The sequence below is a fragment of the Rosa rugosa genome, chromosome 2, assembly GCF_958449725.1.
Source record: "Rosa rugosa chromosome 2, drRosRugo1.1, whole genome shotgun sequence".
NCBI classification, from domain to species: Eukaryota; Viridiplantae; Streptophyta; class Magnoliopsida; order Rosales; family Rosaceae; genus Rosa; species Rosa rugosa.
This window is the reverse complement of record NC_084821.1, coordinates 40243364-40262492: the sequence shown is the minus strand read 5'-3', so window position 1 is coordinate 40262492 and position 19129 is coordinate 40243364. Positions and strand designations below refer to the sequence as shown.

General features: G+C 39.2%; 2 protein-coding genes, 1 non-coding gene and 1 pseudogene across 4 annotated transcripts; 1 reads left to right on the top strand and 3 right to left on the bottom strand.

Annotated features, from left to right (window-relative positions):
• The first annotated feature begins 250 nt into the window (after positions 1-250).
• Positions 251-2079, top strand: LOC133733673 (protein HOTHEAD-like). The gene is made up of 2 exons (XM_062161319.1): positions 251-1062; positions 1150-2079. The coding sequence occupies exons 1-2, from the start codon at positions 351-353 to the stop codon at positions 2019-2021; spliced, it is 1584 nt and encodes a 527-aa protein (XP_062017303.1). The 5' UTR covers positions 251-350; the 3' UTR covers positions 2022-2079.
• Positions 2080-2235: 156 nt separating this feature from the next.
• On the bottom strand, positions 2236-5753 carry LOC133733675 (large ribosomal subunit protein P2B-like; annotated as a pseudogene).
• A 1582-nt stretch (positions 5754-7335) lies between these two features.
• On the bottom strand, positions 7336-11029 carry LOC133733671 (probable LRR receptor-like serine/threonine-protein kinase At3g47570). Of its 2 annotated transcripts, XR_009857826.1 has the most exons (3): positions 8326-11029; positions 8055-8140; positions 7780-7919 (listed from the first exon to the last, which is right to left on the bottom strand). XR_009857826.1 is itself a non-coding variant. In XM_062161317.1 (2 exons), the coding sequence occupies exons 1-2, from the start codon at positions 10795-10797 to the stop codon at positions 7549-7551; spliced, it is 3114 nt and encodes a 1037-aa protein (XP_062017301.1). In that variant the 5' UTR covers positions 10798-11025; the 3' UTR covers positions 7336-7548. The 2 variants fall into 2 exon arrangements, 1 of the variants encoding a protein (XP_062017301.1); XM_062161317.1 differs by having other exon boundaries at positions 7336-7919; positions 8055-11025.
• A 6661-nt stretch (positions 11030-17690) lies between these two features.
• On the bottom strand, positions 17691-17796 carry LOC133734944 (small nucleolar RNA snoR97). Its single transcript, XR_009858689.1, has one exon. It is a non-coding gene; the product is annotated as a small nucleolar RNA snoR97 (small nucleolar RNA).
• Between the last annotated feature and the right edge of the window lie 1333 nt (positions 17797-19129).

Sequence of the window (19129 nt, the reverse complement as noted above, 5' to 3'; positions counted from 1 at the left end):
TTTGATGGCACATCCCTCACTTGTGAAACGATTTCATGTTTGTATTATTATTATTTTTTAATTTAAAATTTCTAATCACCATTGTTGACAAAGGGTCTGAAACAGAATCAATTATAAATAACGATGGAGTCACTATTGGCAATTGTAGGCCCCGCCGCAAGAGTATAAGATAAGAACTGAAAAACAGTCAACTAGACTATTCAACAATTATATGCTACCACATCACCAAAAACAAAAAAAACAATTATATGCTACCAGCACTAAAGAACAGTCAAGAATTTGAAACTATATATACACCTTAATTTACCAGCCTTGAAGCTTCAACAATTCTACTGTTGCTCATCACATTCATGGTGATGGGGTTTTCATTGCATCTGTTGCTTCTATTTGTTCACTTGGCTATATGTTCTTCGGAGCAAACATTCCCATATATGACTTCAAATGTCAAAGAAGTAGCCGGTAGGTCCTTCGACTACATTGTGGTTGGCGGAGGCACTGCCGGATGCCCCCTAGCTGCAACTTTGTCTGAGAAATTCTCAGTGCTGTTGGTGGAACGAGGTGGCTCACCTTACGGAGACCCCTTCATCTTAGAGTTGAAGTACTACGGATACCCAGTTCTCGTAACTGATGAATATACATCAGCTGCACAAAGGTTTGTCTCCACAGATGGTGTCCCCAATTTAAGAGGTAGAGTGCTAGGAGGATCAGCTGCTATCAATGGTGGGTTTTACAGCAGAGCAAGTAAGGATTTTGTCAAAAAGGTTGGTTGGGATAGTGAGGGAGTAAGGGATGCTTATGAATGGGTGGAATCTAGAATCATCACTAAACCTGATCATTTGCCTCCATGGTCGCATGCTGCTCTGTATAGCTTTCTTGAAGCTGGAATTCTCCCCTATAATGGCTTCAGTTTGGAGCATATTCAGGGAACAAAAATTGGTGCTACTTCGTTCGATAAAGAGGGAAGAAGACACTTACCAGCTGATCTTCTACCGGCAGGAAATCTAAGCAAGATCACAGTTCTCTTGAATGCAACTGTAGACAAAGTTATCTTTCAAAGAACTGGTGAGCATGGTAGTTCTTTAAAATAGCATTTAATGTACAATATGTAAGATAAACCCTCTGTTGCTGATAATGTAAATGGTTGTGCAGGTACCAGAGATGAGAAGATAGCTCGAGGTATAAGATTCATCAAGAGCGATGGCAGCTCAAACCAGACTTATGAAGCTTACCTCAACCAGCCAGACAAGTCGGGTTCATGGGGTGATGTGATACTATCAGCAGGAGCTTTAGGCAGCCCTCAGATTTTGTTGTTAAGTGGCATTGGCCCTCAAGAACACCTAAACAACTTTGAAATCCCGCTCGTACTCAACTTGAAGGGAGTAGGAAAAGGAATGCAAGACAATCCTTCTATTAAAATCTTAGTTGACTCCAAGCCGCAAAATCGAACACCAGAGCCTAACAAAGTTGCTGGTATAGCAGATGATTTCAAAATCATAATTGAGGCAGGAATTACACCTACTAGCTTCAATGCAACAATAGTCCGCATTTCTGGCAAAATTGCCTTCCCAGAATCCGTTGGAAAGATTGAACTCAACAGCACTGACCCAAGAGCAAACCCATCAGTGACATTCAACTACCTATCAAGCGAGAAAGACCTGGCAGAATGTGTGAAGATGACCCAGCTGCTTGAGCTAGCTTTAAGGTCCAAATCAATTGCTTCCTTCGTGGGTTCGAATGAGTACCGAAACAAGCCGATGCCTACTGAAGACGAGCTCCAGGAACGCTGCAAGACGACTGTCAGTACCTTCTACCACTACCATGGTGGTTGCACTGTGGGGTCAGTGGTCGACAAGAATTATAGGGTTTATGGTGTTAAAGGCTTGAGAGTGATTGATGGTTCAACCTTCCTGGAATCGCCAGGCACAAACCCAATGGCCACTGTGCTGATGCTTGGAAGATACCAAGGGCTCAAAATTCTTCAAGAAAGAAAAGATTCTTCCTTTATCAATCCCAGAACCTGATCAGCTTGTAATTTATCCCATTAATTAAAAAAAAGCAACCTATGCATAATTTGAATAATGAATGACAAATTCCAAGTTCAATATGATGAAAATTGAAAAAACAACGCACAAAGAAGATGAATTGACAAATTCCAAGTTCAACTAGAATTCGTGCCCGCGCGTTGCTGCGGGTTATAGAATAAAATCTGAAAGTTTAATAGGATCAAGAATGTAATTGAGAAGTAAATTTTATAACAAAAAATGTAGATCATGTCCTAATAACATTACCACTAATGTAGATGTTGTGGTAGTGTTCAAAAAAATAGGCTTTCATAGTTTTTAGTTAACATAGTTACAGTTGCTGCTGGGACAGTTTCCAAAAAATAGGTTGTTTTAGTTATAGGCTAACGTATCTGCTTGCCAAAAGTAGGTGATGATGTCTATTAGCATTAGACAGTTGCTAGCCTAGTGATGGACGGTTATGAAGGTTGTCCAAAAAGTTGCCAAAAGTTGTTAGCCTAGTGATGGACTGTTATGGAGGTTGTCCAAAAAGTTGCTTCCTCCAGTTCTTTTTACACAAAAAGTGTCATCATACTTCGGTCTGTTTTCTCCTTGTTGAAGGACTTCATGGATGATCCTGCTGATTCAATGCTGCCTTCCCTGTCATTGAAGAAGTGAGAGATCACGAAGTGTATTTAGTGATCAAATGTTATGCAGAAATAGCTTATTAATACTGATATTTGGGAAACTGAAAGATTTTTAGATTGAAGATGAGAGTGCAGAACACAAATTTTTCTATATTGACCTTAATTAAAGGTCTACACTCACCTTGGTTAGTGCAAAATGTTCTTAATCCAGAAACTGAGTTTCTAGTGGATGAGATTCCCACATTGTTCTGTAGTATCTAAAAACACTCGGCTACCGTAATAGTATTATTAAATGAAAGCTGCTGATTCTCTTTTAGTCAGTGTAGAAGACCAACCAATGCAAGACTGATTTTTTGGAATGATACCGATAACTGTATTATAGGAAAGAACAAAGAGCAACATGCAAACATGTTTGAACAACATTACAGAATAGAGTATCCTAGACCAAGCAATGCACACATTGAGTACATCTAGAACAACATTACAGAATAGAGTATCCTAGTTAAAAAAAAAAATGCCTCTATATATTTTCTTCACAGCTCTGTCACAACAATCATCTATCATTGTTCATTGAAAATATAGTAAATGTATTCCAATACATGAGTACATTTGCTTACTGTGTTCCATGTAAAATGAAAACATTCTAAACCATTTGCCACTTCTGTTTGCAGTATTTCTTAAATACTCTAAGCAAGTTCTAACTCATATGCAAATTGAACCAATTCCAGAAATCAAAACAGGGAACAGATAATCTAGGAAAGAATATCTAACCTGCAGCTCTCCTACTTTCCTCAACACAATTCCAAAACTTGCCTTGAAAATTGTAAACTCCTGCATCACCGAAAACACCATACAAATCTTCACTGAAAACATGTATAGTCAAAGAAGAAATCATACGGTTATACAGATCCAGACCTAGCTATTTCTTATTAATGGGAAAACAGAACAGACCTGTCTATGATTTTATTGCAGTCTTCTTTTAATTATAGTACTCTTCAAAAGAATATGAAGAATGAACAATGACTTTTTATATATTCAGTAATCAAGTCGGTTGTACATAAAATTGAGTAACTCTCAATTAATTGAAACATCAAGCCACTAATTAACTTATACCTGTGTAGTATAAGATACAATCAAATATTAATCCAGCCAAGCAAGCCATACTGCACAAATTAAAGAGAAACCAAACAGGTACAAAAATTCCTCCACTAAATGACAAATACACAACTCTAGTATTCTTTTACTTTTATCTGAAAGATTAGGACAGAAAACTTGCTGCACAATTTCAACTAATAATTCATATGTAACATTTTAAGTAACTTCTGATTTATGAGCACTCAAAAGGTTTAAAGCACTAAAAAGCTTTAATTTGAAAGGACATATTACTTCTAAGCATTTCACTTAATGATTTGTATTGTTCGCCAACCATGTTGCTGCTCATTAAGCAGAAGAAGTATATAAAATAGAATTGAAATTTCCAAGAAATGAAGTCAGGAAAAGAGAATTGAATTGAAATTGAAAAGAAAATTTGGTTCCAATTGTAGACAGTACAGTCAAATGAATCCCCAAAATGAAAAAGAAACTGTACATCACACAGCTAAGAAGGAGTAGCGTTGTCTGAAGTCTTGATAAAAGCAAACCACCATAAAAGAGCATCTCTTAGTCAAAAAGGCTGAAACCCATATCCTGCAGCAAGATAATACACCAGTCAACAAAAAATAAACATTCAAAACCAAATTAAAATCAAGCTACTAACTCCAGCTGCATTTAAAAAAGAACAGAAATACTTACATCATCTGACTCTTCCTTCTCTTCTACCTTCTCCTTCTTTCTCTGCTAAGCAACAGCAGGGGCTGCTCCACCACCACCGCCAGCTGCAGGTGCAGCCACTGCAACTGCACCACTACCAGAGGGAACAGCCAACTTCTCCCTTCCAGATGCAATTAGCTCAGTGATATCTTTGCCTTTCACTTGGGACAATTAGCAACTCAACCCTATCACCATCAGCCTCATCTCCAACTGTAAACAGAAAACATTTTTTTTTTCTAACCACATGCAATTGCAAAAATGTTGCAGCAACCACTAACACATTTGTGCTCCAACATAGAATCCCAAGGAAAACCAACTATAAACTATCTTCATTCAAGCCATTCTTTTCCTCTATAATTACTATGCACAAAAAGGAAGAACTAGCATTAAATACCAAAGCAAATACTCCCAAAATTATTTGCAAATCTTCAATAGAAAATGAAACTTTTTATTACAAACGGGAAACAAGAGTCGAACAAGGCGTTCAGACCTGAAAATAGAAGCCCCCACATCTAAATGACTAAATCAATTAAAAAAAAAAGTAAACATCAATTTAATATAACAGAGTTAAATTTACTTTTCTTTTGATGACACAGTTCAATCTATGATTGAAAAATGACATAACATACTTAAAGAATACAAAATATTCTATACTTACTATACGCAATGAAAATAATTGAATTGCAAATAAATAAAAAAGAAAAGAAAATCTTTAGTTCTGAAAATATGAAAAGAATGCCAAAAAGGATTTTTTCCAAATAAGAATTACCTGAGCTAAGAATATTCTTCACATCATCAGATGAGGGGCTGGTGTTCCCTCTCAAAACAGCCAGAAGATATGCAGCAACAACCTTCATCTCTGCCCAAATAGAGAACTCACCATAAATTTTATATAAAACAATTCACTTTCGTACTCCCAAGTCCAAAACTTTTTAATCTGGCAAACTACTAACACCACCATTTGTTTATGTGAGCAGTTTTTGATGACCGCTAACAGTTATCTTCTAACTAATTTCCAATGACAATGGGTACTTAAAATACATAGGAAAACAATCAAGGTGGTTGAGCATGCCCATGATATTCTTATTTGAGTCTTAGTTTTTCATATTGTTTTGCATAAAACCCTGAGCATTTCAACATCATGGAATCAAAGAAATGAATAAGAAAATGAAAAAATGTCAACCAAAAGTATAGGTACATGGCATTAAGTTTGTGAGTATCTGAAGCTCATATGGGCACTAGCAGCACAGTAAAGAATTCACTGAAAAGTGTAGAGCGAGAGAGAGAGGGTTAGAAGATAAGTTTTACCGTGTTAGAGTAGATAAGAGAGAGCAGAGCTTCAATGAGAAACGATGACTGAAGAAAGTGCAGCGGTGACGTTATAGCCCGGCCCACATTCAATTTGGGTTTTTTAAAGCATAAATGAGTACCAGCATTTCAACTTAGTCTTTCCACGTTAAATGGGCCCATTCGTACCTTTCTGAATGAAATTTTTTTTTCTTTGAAAAGAAAAAATAAAAATTATATCATTCGGTCCAAATGACCCAAGTCTTCTTAGTTTGATTTAGAGACGTGGTTACTGAACTTGCCACTCTTGCAAGAATGTCATTGCATTAAAGTAAGAACTTCAAGCAACCCTAAATCTCAAGAGCATTTCGCTAGAGAGATAAATAACTTTTGTAACATTTAAGCATGACTCCCTACATCACTTTAAAAAAGTGTGAATTTTCTCAAGTCGATCATCACACAATAGGTATCGACTTTATAAGTAATTCTGCAAAATTTCATCCATGTTGGTAAGCATTTGGTCTTTCAAAATGTGAAATATTATAGACAAATACATGACATCGCATAAAACTGAAATGGTAAAAGTGAGTAATCAAATTGCTAAATAGTTTCCAATTTGACTAAAGTTTTAAAGGAATCATATATTAAGAGTGTGACCTATAAGATGTGTGGTCTTAATCATCAAACTTTATATTTAAAGTGAGGGTATGCAAATTTCTAAAAATAAGGTTAGGTAAAGTCAGAGAATGACTGCTCCCCTCATTCCTAGTCACAATACGAATGTCTACATTACTGATACGTTCATTTACTTAGAATTCAAGAGCTTTTCCCAAGAGGTTACTTGGCTTCTCTCTTCCCATATTACAGAAATATGATTGATTATAGACTACTCACTTTAGCTAGGAGTCCCCAGCCTTCTGTTTCCCCAGTTTTCTTTCCATGCAGTCAAATATGCTAATATGATTTGCTTCTTCAATTTTCTCTCACTAAGTTAGAATTAATATAGCATTGTTTGTATATATGTATAGTATGAGGTTTACTTGTTTCTCATATTTATATGGGTGAATGGTGAATTGGTGATATCTTTTTTACCCAAAGGGCGGGCATGTGCATATTTTTTTTATCTGTTGAGTTAGGAAACACTAATAAGCTCTAGAGTTGTTAATCATCAAAATAATCTGGTGCATACAGAAGGTCAGGAGCACATCCAGAGTCTCCTTTCATGCATGTCTTACTTATTTTGGCAAGGTTGGCTTACTTTCTTGATCAATTTGGGATTTGGCTGATTGAAAAAGTTGATAGATCACGCTACCCTTTACATTGCCAATCTCATAAGATAGTGTTAAAGAGTCGGGAAATCGCCATTGATCGATGTTGCTTGTGCATAGTTTTCTTCATAATAATCACTGTGAAACACCAATTACTGCCTCTTCAGTCTGAACCACTTCAAAGACATCATCATCCATATATACTTCAACTTTTCCAGCAAATTTCAGAACATTACTCAGATGATGACAATATATATGAAAGTCTTTTGCAGCTATCAAAATTCAAATTCTGGATTGATCCTAATGGGATCATGTGTTTCCGAATTAGGAAAAGAGATTTTATACAAGATTTAGTATACTCCTTTTTATTCTTTTTATTACAATGGGGGCTCAAGGCCTCAAACACACAATTGCACTCTAAATTAATACAAGTAATAGTAACAACAAGACTTTAAAGACAGCATATTACAATAAAAAAAACAAAAGAGATCAAAATACAAACATAGAACATACATAAAAGTAATAATTTGAAAAGTTCTAGCCAAGAAGATTGTTCCTAGCGGTGTGCAATTCAGATACAACATCACTCATATCCTTCCGGTTTGTTGGGGATTCAGCAGAACTCGCAATTCCAATTCCAAATATCAACTTTAAGCACTCTTCAATTTTTTGTGGTCTTGTGATGGGTTGATTGCAAGCTTCATCAAAAGTGGTGATGCCTCCTTCAAGTTGTGAATCTGTAATCTCCTCAACATGTTCAGGTAGAGCCATCTTCACAAAGTTATGAAGATTCAAGCTGTCACTGAACATAGGATCAGTAGGTCTCTTCCCAGTAAACATTTCTAACAAGAGAATGCCAAAGCTGTACACATCCCCATATGTTGACACCTCACTTCCCATACCATACTCTACAATTCAAACAATATCACAAATATATAGTTGTCACTACAACTGGACATAAAATAAAATGGCTCTCAAAGTCTCAATGAATTATGTAACAATTGAAAATATGAGAAATTTGTGAAGCATATGAGGATAATTACCTGGAGCAGTATAACCAACCGATCCTCTTATTGCAATGGAGCTTGATTGATTTCCAGAAACGTTATCAGTTAATTTTGAGAGAAACCTTGCAAGTCCAAAGTCAGAAACATGTGCAGTCAGCTCTTTATCCAAAAGGACGTTACTTGGTTTGAGATCACAATGAACTATTGGTGTTTCACAATGATTGTGAAGATAATCTAATGCAGAAGCAACATCAATGGTGATATCAAGCCTCTGAACAAGACTTAAAGTTTTGGGTGCATCTATTACCGTTTCAATTCCAGTGGATGGATGCAACCACTCTTCTAAGCTCCCATTTTCCATGAATTCATAAACTAGAGCCTTGAAATCATTTCCACGAAAATCAACACTTGAACATGCAGTTACAATCTTGACCAGGCTTCGATGTCTGATATTTCTCAGTGCTTCACATTCAGCTATGAAACTCTTTGAAGCTCCCCTATGTACCATGTTAAGCACCTTTACAGCGACAACTCTATCACCATCGAGAATTCCTTTGTACACAGAACCAAAACCACCCTCACCAATCAAATTAGTGGAAGAAAACCCTTCAGTTGCTTTTAGGAGCATAGCATACGAGACTTGCAAAAAAGAGTTCCCCAAAGTGCTCAACCTAATTGCTTTCCTTCTCTTACGATGAAGTAAAAAGGATACCACCACAGCAATTACCAAAAGAGTAAACCCGGATACTAAAGACATAGCTATTTTTATTGTACGAGACAAACCTCTTGCTTTAGACACTTCAGATTTGCACACAGGAAGTCGAAGCTCTGCAATACCTCCGCAGAGTGCGGTGTTTCCAACAACTGATGTTGCACTTGCGTTCTTAAAAACACCTTCAATTGGTACTTCCCCCCATAAGTGATTGAGCGATAGATTCAGATTCTCCAAGTTTCCAAAGCCCTTAAAGAACTGTGGAATATGTCCAGACAAATTGTTTCGAGAAAGGTCTAAATCTCGAAGGCCTCTCAAGTTCTTCATAGATGAGGGAATGAGCCCCTTGAAGTAATTTCCTTGCAAGTATAGTCCTTCTAAACTCTCACAATCACCGAGGCTATTAGGAAGCTCTCCCGATAACATGTTCTCAGAAACGTCAAGTACGCCTAGATTCCTCAACTTGCCGATCTGCACAGGAAGGGAACCAACAAAGTGGTTTCTGGACAAGTTTAGAATAATTGATAAGGAGAGGAGGCCACTAAGTAGTTGATGGGATATTGTACCATTAAGGTTATTCTGAGAAAGATCCAATTCCAACAACCCGTGGCATTTCCCTAGACTCGAAGGGATGCTGCCGCTAAGATTATTTGCCTGCAAGCCAAGACTGATTAACATGGTTAAATTTCCAAGAGAAGATGGAATGCTTCCTGATAATTGGTTGTTCGAAAGATACAATTGCCCAAGCGTTGAAAGCTTCCCAATGTCAGCGGGGATGCTACCTGTGAAGGAGTTTCCCGCCAAAGCGAGTGATTGCAAATTTACAAGATTTCCTAAACCAGTTGGGATGCTTCCATGTAGTTGGTTTTCATAAACCCAAAGCAGTTCAAGACTGGTTGAGAGATTGGATATTGAAGTGGGCAATGTCCCTCCGAAATTGTTGGAGCCTAAAATCAACCGTCTTAACTTTGTGGCATTCATCAACTCTGAGACAAAGCTCAAGTCGCCTTGTTTACCGCTTCCGATATGATTGCCATGTACAGAGAAATTTGTGAGGTTATGAAGATTTCGCAAATTGGGCACTTGTCCTGTAAGATTATTAATATCAACCTCGAACGACACTAGACTTGTTGCATTGGATATCGACAAAGGAATGGCCCCAGTAAATTCATTTTCAACAATGTCAAAGTCGTTGAGGTTAGGAAACGCAGTGCCCAAGTGTGAGGGAATGCTCCCCTGAATTTGGTTTAGCGCTACAGAAAAAGTAACAATAGCAGATAGGTTGTAAATGGAAGGAGGGATGGTACCAGACAACTTGTTTTCTTCCAACGAAAGAAAGGTTAACATTTTTAATTGACCTAGAGAACTAGGGATGCTTCCCACCAAGTTGTTACCAGCCGGAGAAAATACTGTAAGAGATGAAAGGTTCCCCAAGGAAGGAGGGATTTCTCCTGTCAAATTATTATCCTCTAAAATAAGTGTTTGAAGCTTAGACAAGAAACCAAGATTGGAAGGAATTTCACCCACCAGCTTGTTTTGACCGACAGTGAGAAAGGTGAGGTTGAAGCAATTGGATATGCTGGCAGGAATAGGGCCACTAAATGAGTTATTCATTAAATATAGTAACTGTAACCTATGCAAATGCCCAATTTGTGGAGGAATTTCTTGAGTGAAACTATTGTTATAGAGGCGAAGATCCCTTAGAAAGCTCAGATTTGCTATGTGTGGGGATATGGAGCCAGCCAGGCCTTGGGAGTTAAGGTCCAGCATGGTGACTCTCTGACGATGCCTTGAACTGCAAGTGACACCATGCCACAAGCAATAGTGAATGGAGTTATTCCAGGAGCTCAGGACGCGGTTGGGATCATGCTGTATGTTGCCTTTGATGGATAAGAGTGCCAGCCTGTCGATTTCATTTCCCTTCAGCCTAGAGGTGAAGGGTTGGTCCAAATGCATGGAGGAGCTAAGACAGCAAATAAATACTGCATTAGAAAGAGAGCATACTATTAAGATCACTTCCACAGCCAAAACCTGCATTTTGTTCGAACTTGCTTGAAAAAGAGTCATGGGTATTTGCTTGTGCAATTTGCAAGTTCCATTTGAGACATGTCAAAGTAATTTAAGGATCAGATTATAGTGGCAGAGAATTGACTTGGCTGTTTATTGACTGTTCATGATATACTTTTGAAGTGACCATTGTCTTTGCTTTTGATGAAAAGAAATTACCTGTGATGGTGGTTCTGGATGAAGATCAATATTAATTTTCATGCTGCTAGTCAATACTTTATTTTGTATTCCACCAATGTTACTTTCATGCTGTAAGCTTTATCTTCCAATGTTGAAAACAAAGGCAAATCAGTTGTGGAAGATTTTCTGGTATACATCACTTCATAGTGCATTAGTGCGTAGTGCGAAAACTATTCGGGGTGGACCGTCCACTAGCGTTTCTTTTAATCTTGACAGTACATTAGTATTGACCGTTGATTTGTCCGTTATTGAGCCGTGAAGCTGCCATTGCAGTAAAGTTGAAACTAGAAAGGAATGAGTTGAGGTGAATTGGGTTTAGCATCAAAGCGGATGTGGGGGACGATAGATAGAGTTTTATACCTAGTTAAGATTTAACGAACAAGTACCGCCTATATATAGGGATTACAAAGTACATGTTCTAATGTTACAAGGAATACTAATCCGAGTAGGATTAGGAATTCTAGAACATTCTCTCCTATTACTACTCCTAGTTTGATAAGGCACACTAAGTCGATTTTCCTTCAACACTCCCCCTTGTGCCGCTTCAAACTTGGTGGTGACGCTTCATTCGTTGCCTCGTTAAAAACCTTGCCAGGTAACAAAAACCCTGTGGGATAAAAATAACCCTGGTCGAAGGACAAAAAGAGCACAACACGTCCTTCACTCTTCGAGATCAAACATGTAGACATCATAACTCCCCTTGATGTCGATATCTCCCCCTGATTGCTACAATCGTGGTAGTTCGGATAACTTTCTCAATCCGATGCTCTTCACATGCTTCTTGAAGGTGGATTTAGGTAACGACTTAGTAAATAAGTCCGCTACATTATCCTCTGATCGGATTTGATTCACTTCAATCTTTAGAAGTGATTGTGGTTGCTGATTATAAAAGAACTTAGGCGATATGTGCTTGGTGTTGTCGCCCTTGATGAAACCTAACTTCATTTGCTCAATACAAGCTGCATTATCCTCATAAATGCATGTAGGTTCATCTGTGGTAGACTTCAAACCACAACTTCCTTGAATATGTCTTATTATAGACCTTAGCCATATACATTCTCGTACGGCTTCATGTAGAGCAATAATCTCTGCATGATTTGAGGAAGTAGCAACAAGGGTCTGTTTTGTAGACCTCCAAGATATCGCAGTGCTTCCCATGGTAAAGACATAACCCGTTTGGGAGCGACCTTTGTGAGGGTCAGAGAGGTACCCTGCATCAGCGAAACCCATCAAAACATCATTGTCGTTTTGATGGAGGGGGGAAGGGTGAGGCCGGCCACCATGGGTGGCGGTGGCTCCATGCCTAATGGGGTCCGATCCCATTCTTCCGTCATTCCTTTTCTCTCTGTAGGGATAAAATAGGCCCATATCAATCGTACCTCTTAGGTATCGAAAGATTGTCTTTACACCAATCTAATGGCGGCGTGTTGGCGCAGAGTTATGTCGAGCTAACAAGTTCACTACAAATGAGATATCTGGTCTTGTGCATTGAGCTAAGTACAATAATGCGCCTATTGCACTTAAATAGGGCACTTCGGCCTCTAATGGTTCTTCGTCCTCATCCTTTGGACGAAACGGATCTTTTCCGGGCTCAAGACTACGACCGATCATGGGAGTACTCACAGGCTTTGCTTTATCTTCATTAAAGCGCCTTAGGATTTTCTGAGTATATGCAGACTGATGGATCAAAATCTCATCACTACGGTGCTCGAGTTCTAAATCGAGACAAAACCGTGTTTTCCCAAGATCTTTCATCTCAAATTCGGATTTCAAGTATTTAGCAGTTTCCTTCAACTCATCTAGAGTTCCAATTAGGTTCATGTCATCGACATAAACTGCTACGATTGCAAATCCGGAACTTGTTCTCTTAATGAACACGCATGGGCATATTTCGTTGTTAATATATCCCTTCCCAATCAAGTAGTCACTTAGACAGTTATACCACATCCGTCCAGATTGTTTTAATCCATATAGTGAGCGTTTTAACCTTATTGAAAACGCGCTCCGTGGTTTAGAGCCACTTGATTTGGGTAATTGAAGTCCATCTGGAACCTTCATATATATCTCTGAATCTAGATCCCCATAGAGATATGCTGTAACCACATCCATAAGCTGCATGTCAAGTTTTTCGGAAACTACCAAACTGACAAGGTAGCGGAACGTTATAACGTCCATTACGGGAGAATATGTCTCCTCGTAGTCGATTCCAGGGCGTTGTGAGAAACCTTGCGCCACAAGGCGGGCTTTATATCTTACCACCTCATTTTTCTCATTACGCTTTCTAACAAAGACCCATTTATGGCCAACAGGCTTTACACTTGGGGATGTCTGCGTTACAGGCCCAAATACCTGTCTCTTTGTTAGTGAATCCAATTCAACCTGGATCGCATCTTTCCATTTAGGCCAATCTGCTCTTCGTTGACATTCTTCAACAGAGCGAGGTTCGATATCATCATATTCTATAATTCCTTTTGCAATATGATATGCAAATGCATCATCAATCGCCATAGAATTTCTATCCATCATCTCATGTACACTAGTGTAATTTATGGAGATCTCTATATTCTCTGGAGTTGGTTCTGACATTGGAGCGTCCCCCAATGATGTCTCTTGGACATAACCATAATCCAGAATATTCTCATGAGATGGATTATTTACATCGATGATTAATGGATTATTTTGTGCCAAACTCGCTTTTCTTTCTTGGGCGAGAATCCATCGAACCTATAGGCCTCCCGCGCTTCCTGGCAGGAGCCATAGGCCTAGCCACAACGTCACCATCACTGTGAGTGGGGACGTTGGCGCCATGCTCAGATATCCTTGAGATGGTGTCATGTCCTCTAATTTTAGGGACATCAATCCTTGCAGGCACGTTTGCAGCAGGTATGTGTGATCTTGTCACTTTAGCGATATCAGAAAACGCATCAGGCATCGATTCTGCTACGTTCTGAAGATCAAGAATTCTCCGCGCTTCAATTTCGGACTGTGCGGTTCGGGGATCAAGATGAGACAGAGTGGGGACAGACCACGACAATTCCTGTCGTTCCTGTTGAACATTCATGTTCTTATCTCCCCCTAACGACGGGAAGACTGTCTCATTGAAGTGACAATCCGCAAATCTTGCGGTAAAGAGATCGTCTGTCAAGGGTTTTAAGTAGCGGACAATCGTTGGAGAATCATATCCAACGTAGACGCCTAATCGTCGTTGAGGACCCATTTTGGTGCGCTGTGGCGGCGCAATTGGCACATAAACTGCACACCCAAATATGCGTAAGTGTGAGACATTAGGCTCATACCCAGTCACCATCTGGGACGCAGAAAAGGGTTGAGTGGCAGTGGGTCTCAGACGAATAAGCACAGCTGCATGCAATTAATATTGCATAGCCCCAAGCAGAAATAGGGAGATTGGTGCGCATTACCAATGCCCTAGCGACCATTTGTAGTCATTTAATGGCGGCTTCTGCGAGACCATTTTGGGTGTGAACATGAGGAACTGGATGTTCAACTTCAATCCCAATGGACATGCAATAATCATCAAAAGTCTTTGATGTAAACTCTCCAGCATTGTCTAATCTTATAGACTTAATAGGATGATCAGGGTGGTGAGCCCTTAACTTAATAATCTGTGCTAGGAGTTTAGCAAATGCAGCGTTCCTAGTGGACAATAGCATGACATGTGACCAGCGTGTCGATGCATCAATCAACACCATAAAATATCTAAATGGTCCGCATGGTGGTTGAATAGGTCCACAAATATCACCTTGGATTCTTTGCAAGAATGGTATATTTTCTTTGGTGTCCTTTGCATAGGATGGTCTCGATCCTAGCTTTGCTAAAGAGCAGGCTTTGCAGAACGAATGATGGCCTTTAGAAACAACCAATGAGGATTTTGGTTGAGCCACAAAATCACAAGTGTCTTTAGAAGTAAAAGTTGGAGACAAAGGAGCCTTGGTGGCGTCAATGCCACCCTGAGGCCGCAGGGGGAAGGCGGCGCCGGCCAAGGATGGCCGGATTTGGGGGTGAACGGCGCCGTGAGGCGCAGGGGCTCCTTCGGTGTCCAAAAACCGAGTTTTACTTCTTTTCGTTCTGAAAAAGGGATGTCCGTGTGAAGTCTTTAATATACGGATCATCATGTCACGACCTGGGTGTCCCAAACGGTCGTGCCAAAGCCTATATGTGTCGGAATCCCATAAATCATCTCGCAGGACATGGTTGGATTCAATGACTCGAATAGTGGTTGCGTACAACCCACTAGAGCGACACATAAGTTTCTCTAAGACTCGTTTATGTCCGTAGTCATTAGAGGTGATGCAAAGGAACTCTTGTCCATTCTCACAATGTGTTTCCACATGAAAACCATTGGCTCTTATATATTTGAAGTAATAAAGTTCGAAAAATATGTCTACGACATGAGATAAAATAGATCGATACTTTATTAATAATAGCCAATGATTACATCAAAGTTTCGTGACCATAATCTAATCCAATATAAAAATCAAACTTTAGACAAATTGTAGTCACTCAATTCGTTCGGTAATTCCAATTAAATATGACCAGGGAAGTAGAGAGAGATGTCGGTGGAGCGAAGCTCTCTTAAATACCACTAATCTCAATTACTCTCCTAGACATCATACTTAATTGAGTACGCCTAGAGGAAAAGAGATAATCCAATAAGTCATTTTATTGATTAAAGCATAATTGCCATTACATAATTCTTGGAAATTAAAAGACTATGCTATATAAAAATCTGCGGCATTCTTTCTTCATCGCCAGATTTGAAGTCTTTTATGGCTCGATATCTTGATTACCATTGATCAGGTACTCCATAAAATACCATGAAGAGGATGCTCTCTTGATTGAGGTGTATTGACACAATACAAATGGTCTCTAGGACCAATGGCGTTGGAGTAGTACAATCATGGCCAAAAGTGGCGCCATGGTGTCCAACCCTATACCCTCAACGTCATGACTCCTATGGTCATGTTAGGGTTTTCTCAATCAATTTGTTCTTTTGTGTTTTTCCACAAGCATGCATAAATAATATGATGCAGAGAGCCTCCGAACAATATTTCATAACTCTTTCAAAGTTTTAGTGAAGCATATATTATTCCATCTTGCTTCTATGTTCGGAAAGTTGTGAATGTTACTAAAACATTCACTAGGCGCAACCCAAAGGTTGTTAGCGTTATCCTCATTCATGTACTCAAACTTGAGGGCCATCTTCATGTGGCGCTTCATCAGGGTAAATGCCCTGAAATTTTCTATCTCAGTTTGTGAGTCTTGAGCGTTTCCTTTAGAACAGGGCTCTTGGATTGTAGGCAAATAAATATCCCGTGCCCGTAGAATCCAATGGAGTAAAATCGAGCTCGTTCAAGTCTTACATTCTGAAGAGGAAAGCAAGAACGTATTAGTTTCGGAGTCAATGCTGCCACGCAAACTAATATAAGATTTCTGAGCCTTAATGCTACCAAGAAATCGATTTCCAAGAATAATTGGATTAGACCGAAACAATGATGTTTGAATGGTCAAAATCGATGCTCACGAACGCTCTTAGTCCGTAGCTTACGAACGCTCTTAGTTCGTTAATTCGATGCTTACGGACGCTCTTAGTCCGAAGTCTTACGAACGCTCTTAGTTCGTTAATTGCGTGAATCCCCACGATTCCGCTTTCTCAAGAATCGAACCCACGTTATAAGAAAGGTGGGATGTAGAAGAAGGGAGGTTGCAAGTCCCCGAAGAAAAAGAAGGAGAAATTAAATTCTGAAAGCGGGAACTTTAATTATAAAAACTTACTTGTTGAAATTCGGAACAGATTCTCTTCTGAACAGCTTGCACTTCTATTGGTGTACAGGTCTCAAAACAACTCCGATAAGACTGAAATTCGGAGGTCAGATGGAAGAGACAGAGCTGAACAACTTTGACGAAGAAAGGATTTTGATCTGAGGTTCTGAACTAGACGTTTCGGGGCTTGCAAGAAGACAGACGTGCACAGGAAAGGAGAATGATGCAGTTGGTGTGCGTTGGTGCTGCAGGGGCAGCCGACGTGCAGCGGTGCTGCAGGGGCAGCAGGGATATGTGCGCAGGGGCGCGTAGGTGAGGCTAGCGTGGGCTAGGAGCTGCGGTGATGAAGAAGATTTTTGGGTTTTTGGTTTTTGGTTTGTGGTTAAAGCTCGTGCTGATAACGTGTTTAAGGAAAAAGAGATTCGAGAGAGAATTATAATCATATTATTGAGAATAGGAGCCCTATATATAGGGATTACAAAGTACATGTTCTAATGTTACAAGGAATACTAATCCGAGTAGGATTAGGAATTCTAGAACCTTCTCTCCTATTACTACTCCTAGTTTGATAAGGCACACTAAGTCGATTTTCCTTCAACAAACGTAGCCCTAGGTCTTCTTTGAAGCTCATAGAAGACGCCTACTTCCCAATCTCTCTTCCTCTGTGATTTTTCTCCATTAAATCTAAACTCAACCAAAATTCCTTGTCTTTTAGCTCAATGTTTTCCAGGCACGTCGAAGCGAAGGCCCTAAGTCCTTGAAAACTTGAAATTCCAGTTACCTCTTGTCCTTCTATCTTGCTCTGTTTTCCTCTCTACGTAGTTTGATACATTAACAATTACTCAATTTGTTCCAATATCTTGCTCTGTATGCAGAATAGTAAACACTAGACAATGAAATCAATAATTCACAGCGAAACTTTACAATAGAGAAAATGTAGTGCTGTTATTTAACTCCACTCTCTATAGAACTAGAGATGAAGCTGATAGACAACACACAATTTATGAGTTTTTTCAGACTCTACTTACTACTGAAGAGGCTATGAGTATAGTAAAACTCAAATGCTTTGCTTTAGACTGAATTGTTCAAGCTTTGTGTGTGTGTCAGATTATAGTAATTTAAGGATCAGATTATAGTGGCAGAGAATTGACTTGGCTGCTTATTGACTGTTTATGATATACTTTTGAGACAATAGTCACTTTTGCTTTTGATGAAAAGAAATTACTGAAGAGAAATGGAATTGCTTGATTGAAGGGAGATTGATTACAGTAGGATGCTATTTATACAACAAGTCAACAACTGATAAAGACCTAGCTACTACTAGACAATGGATCACATGTGCTTTCTGAAGGAGTGGTCTGGTGTGATATTGAAGTGTGTGGTTTGGTTTGACCAAGGAGCACGGGTTGTCTGATACACTGCACGAGTTGTCTTGTGCTAGAGTGTGTGTTGTCTTCTTGTGCAGCCTTGTAATCTTGTGATTTGCTTCTAGTAATGTCTTCATCTTATCAATTACCTGTGAAGGTTCTGGATGAACACCAATATTAATTATTTTCATGTTGCTAGTCTATACTTTATGCTTTGGATTCCACCAATGTTGCTTTCATACTGTAAGCTTTATCTTCCATTGTTGAAAACAAAGGCAAATAGTTTGGGGAAGATTTTCTGGTATACAAAAATTCATAGTGCGTAGTGCGAAAACCTGTGAGTCTCCAACGAGGTTCACCAGGTCCACTACTAACTTCCATGTCAATATGATGCTCTGAGAAAGTGCGCACCCGCAGCACTATATCATCAGTCCAGAACACCCCCAATCCACCGGATTGCCCATCACTCAGAACTTCTTTATAATGCGCAAACCCTAACTCTCGATGAAGATCCTTAAAATCTCCAATCTGGCTGATCTTTGTTTCACATAGAAAAACAATCTGAGGCTGGTTTTGAGCGATCAAATCGCGCAAGGCTCTCGTAGTAGTGGAGTTGCAGATGCCCCTGCAGTTCCAACTCAATATATCCATACACAAGGATGGATGAAGGCGCTAATCTCCGGGAAGAAGAAAAGGAAACCCTAGGTCGCAGACACGGCTAGGTCAGAGCGAAAAAAAATTGGTTCAAATGTCACCCAACATAATTTCACTCGTATTCATTTAGTGAATAGAGTTTTTATTATTTTTAGTTCGACCCATTCAAGACAGAATGTGTCTCTTAATTACGATCCCTTGTTACAGGGAAACACACTTTGATTCCATTTATGAAGAAACCAATTGATGGGATGTATGTTTGTTTGTTTTTGCGGCTGCATCCGGATATTTGATTGGGTTGCCTACGTACCTTTGGAGAGGGATCAAGCCACTCGTAGTTCAAGAGTTCC

What these genes read in the sequence shown, in the direction of transcription:
- LOC133733673 (XM_062161319.1), top strand. Translation starts at nt 351, where the DNA reads ATGGTGATGGGGTTTTCATTGCATCTGTTGCTTCTATTTGTTCACTTG. An exon ending in AGTTATCTTTCAAAGAACTG is followed by an intron (nt 1,063 to 1,149) that starts GTGAGCATGGTA and finishes ATGGTTGTGCAG; the next exon opens with GTACCAGAGATGAGAAGATA.
- LOC133733671 (XM_062161317.1), bottom strand. Translation starts at nt 10,797, where the DNA reads ATGACTCTTTTTCAAGCAAGTTCGAACAAAATGCAGGTTTTGGCTGTG. An exon ending in GGTTGGTTATACTGCTCCAG is followed by an intron (nt 7,920 to 8,054) that starts GTAATTATCCTC and finishes TTTGAATTGTAG; the next exon opens with AGTATGGTATGGGAAGTGAG.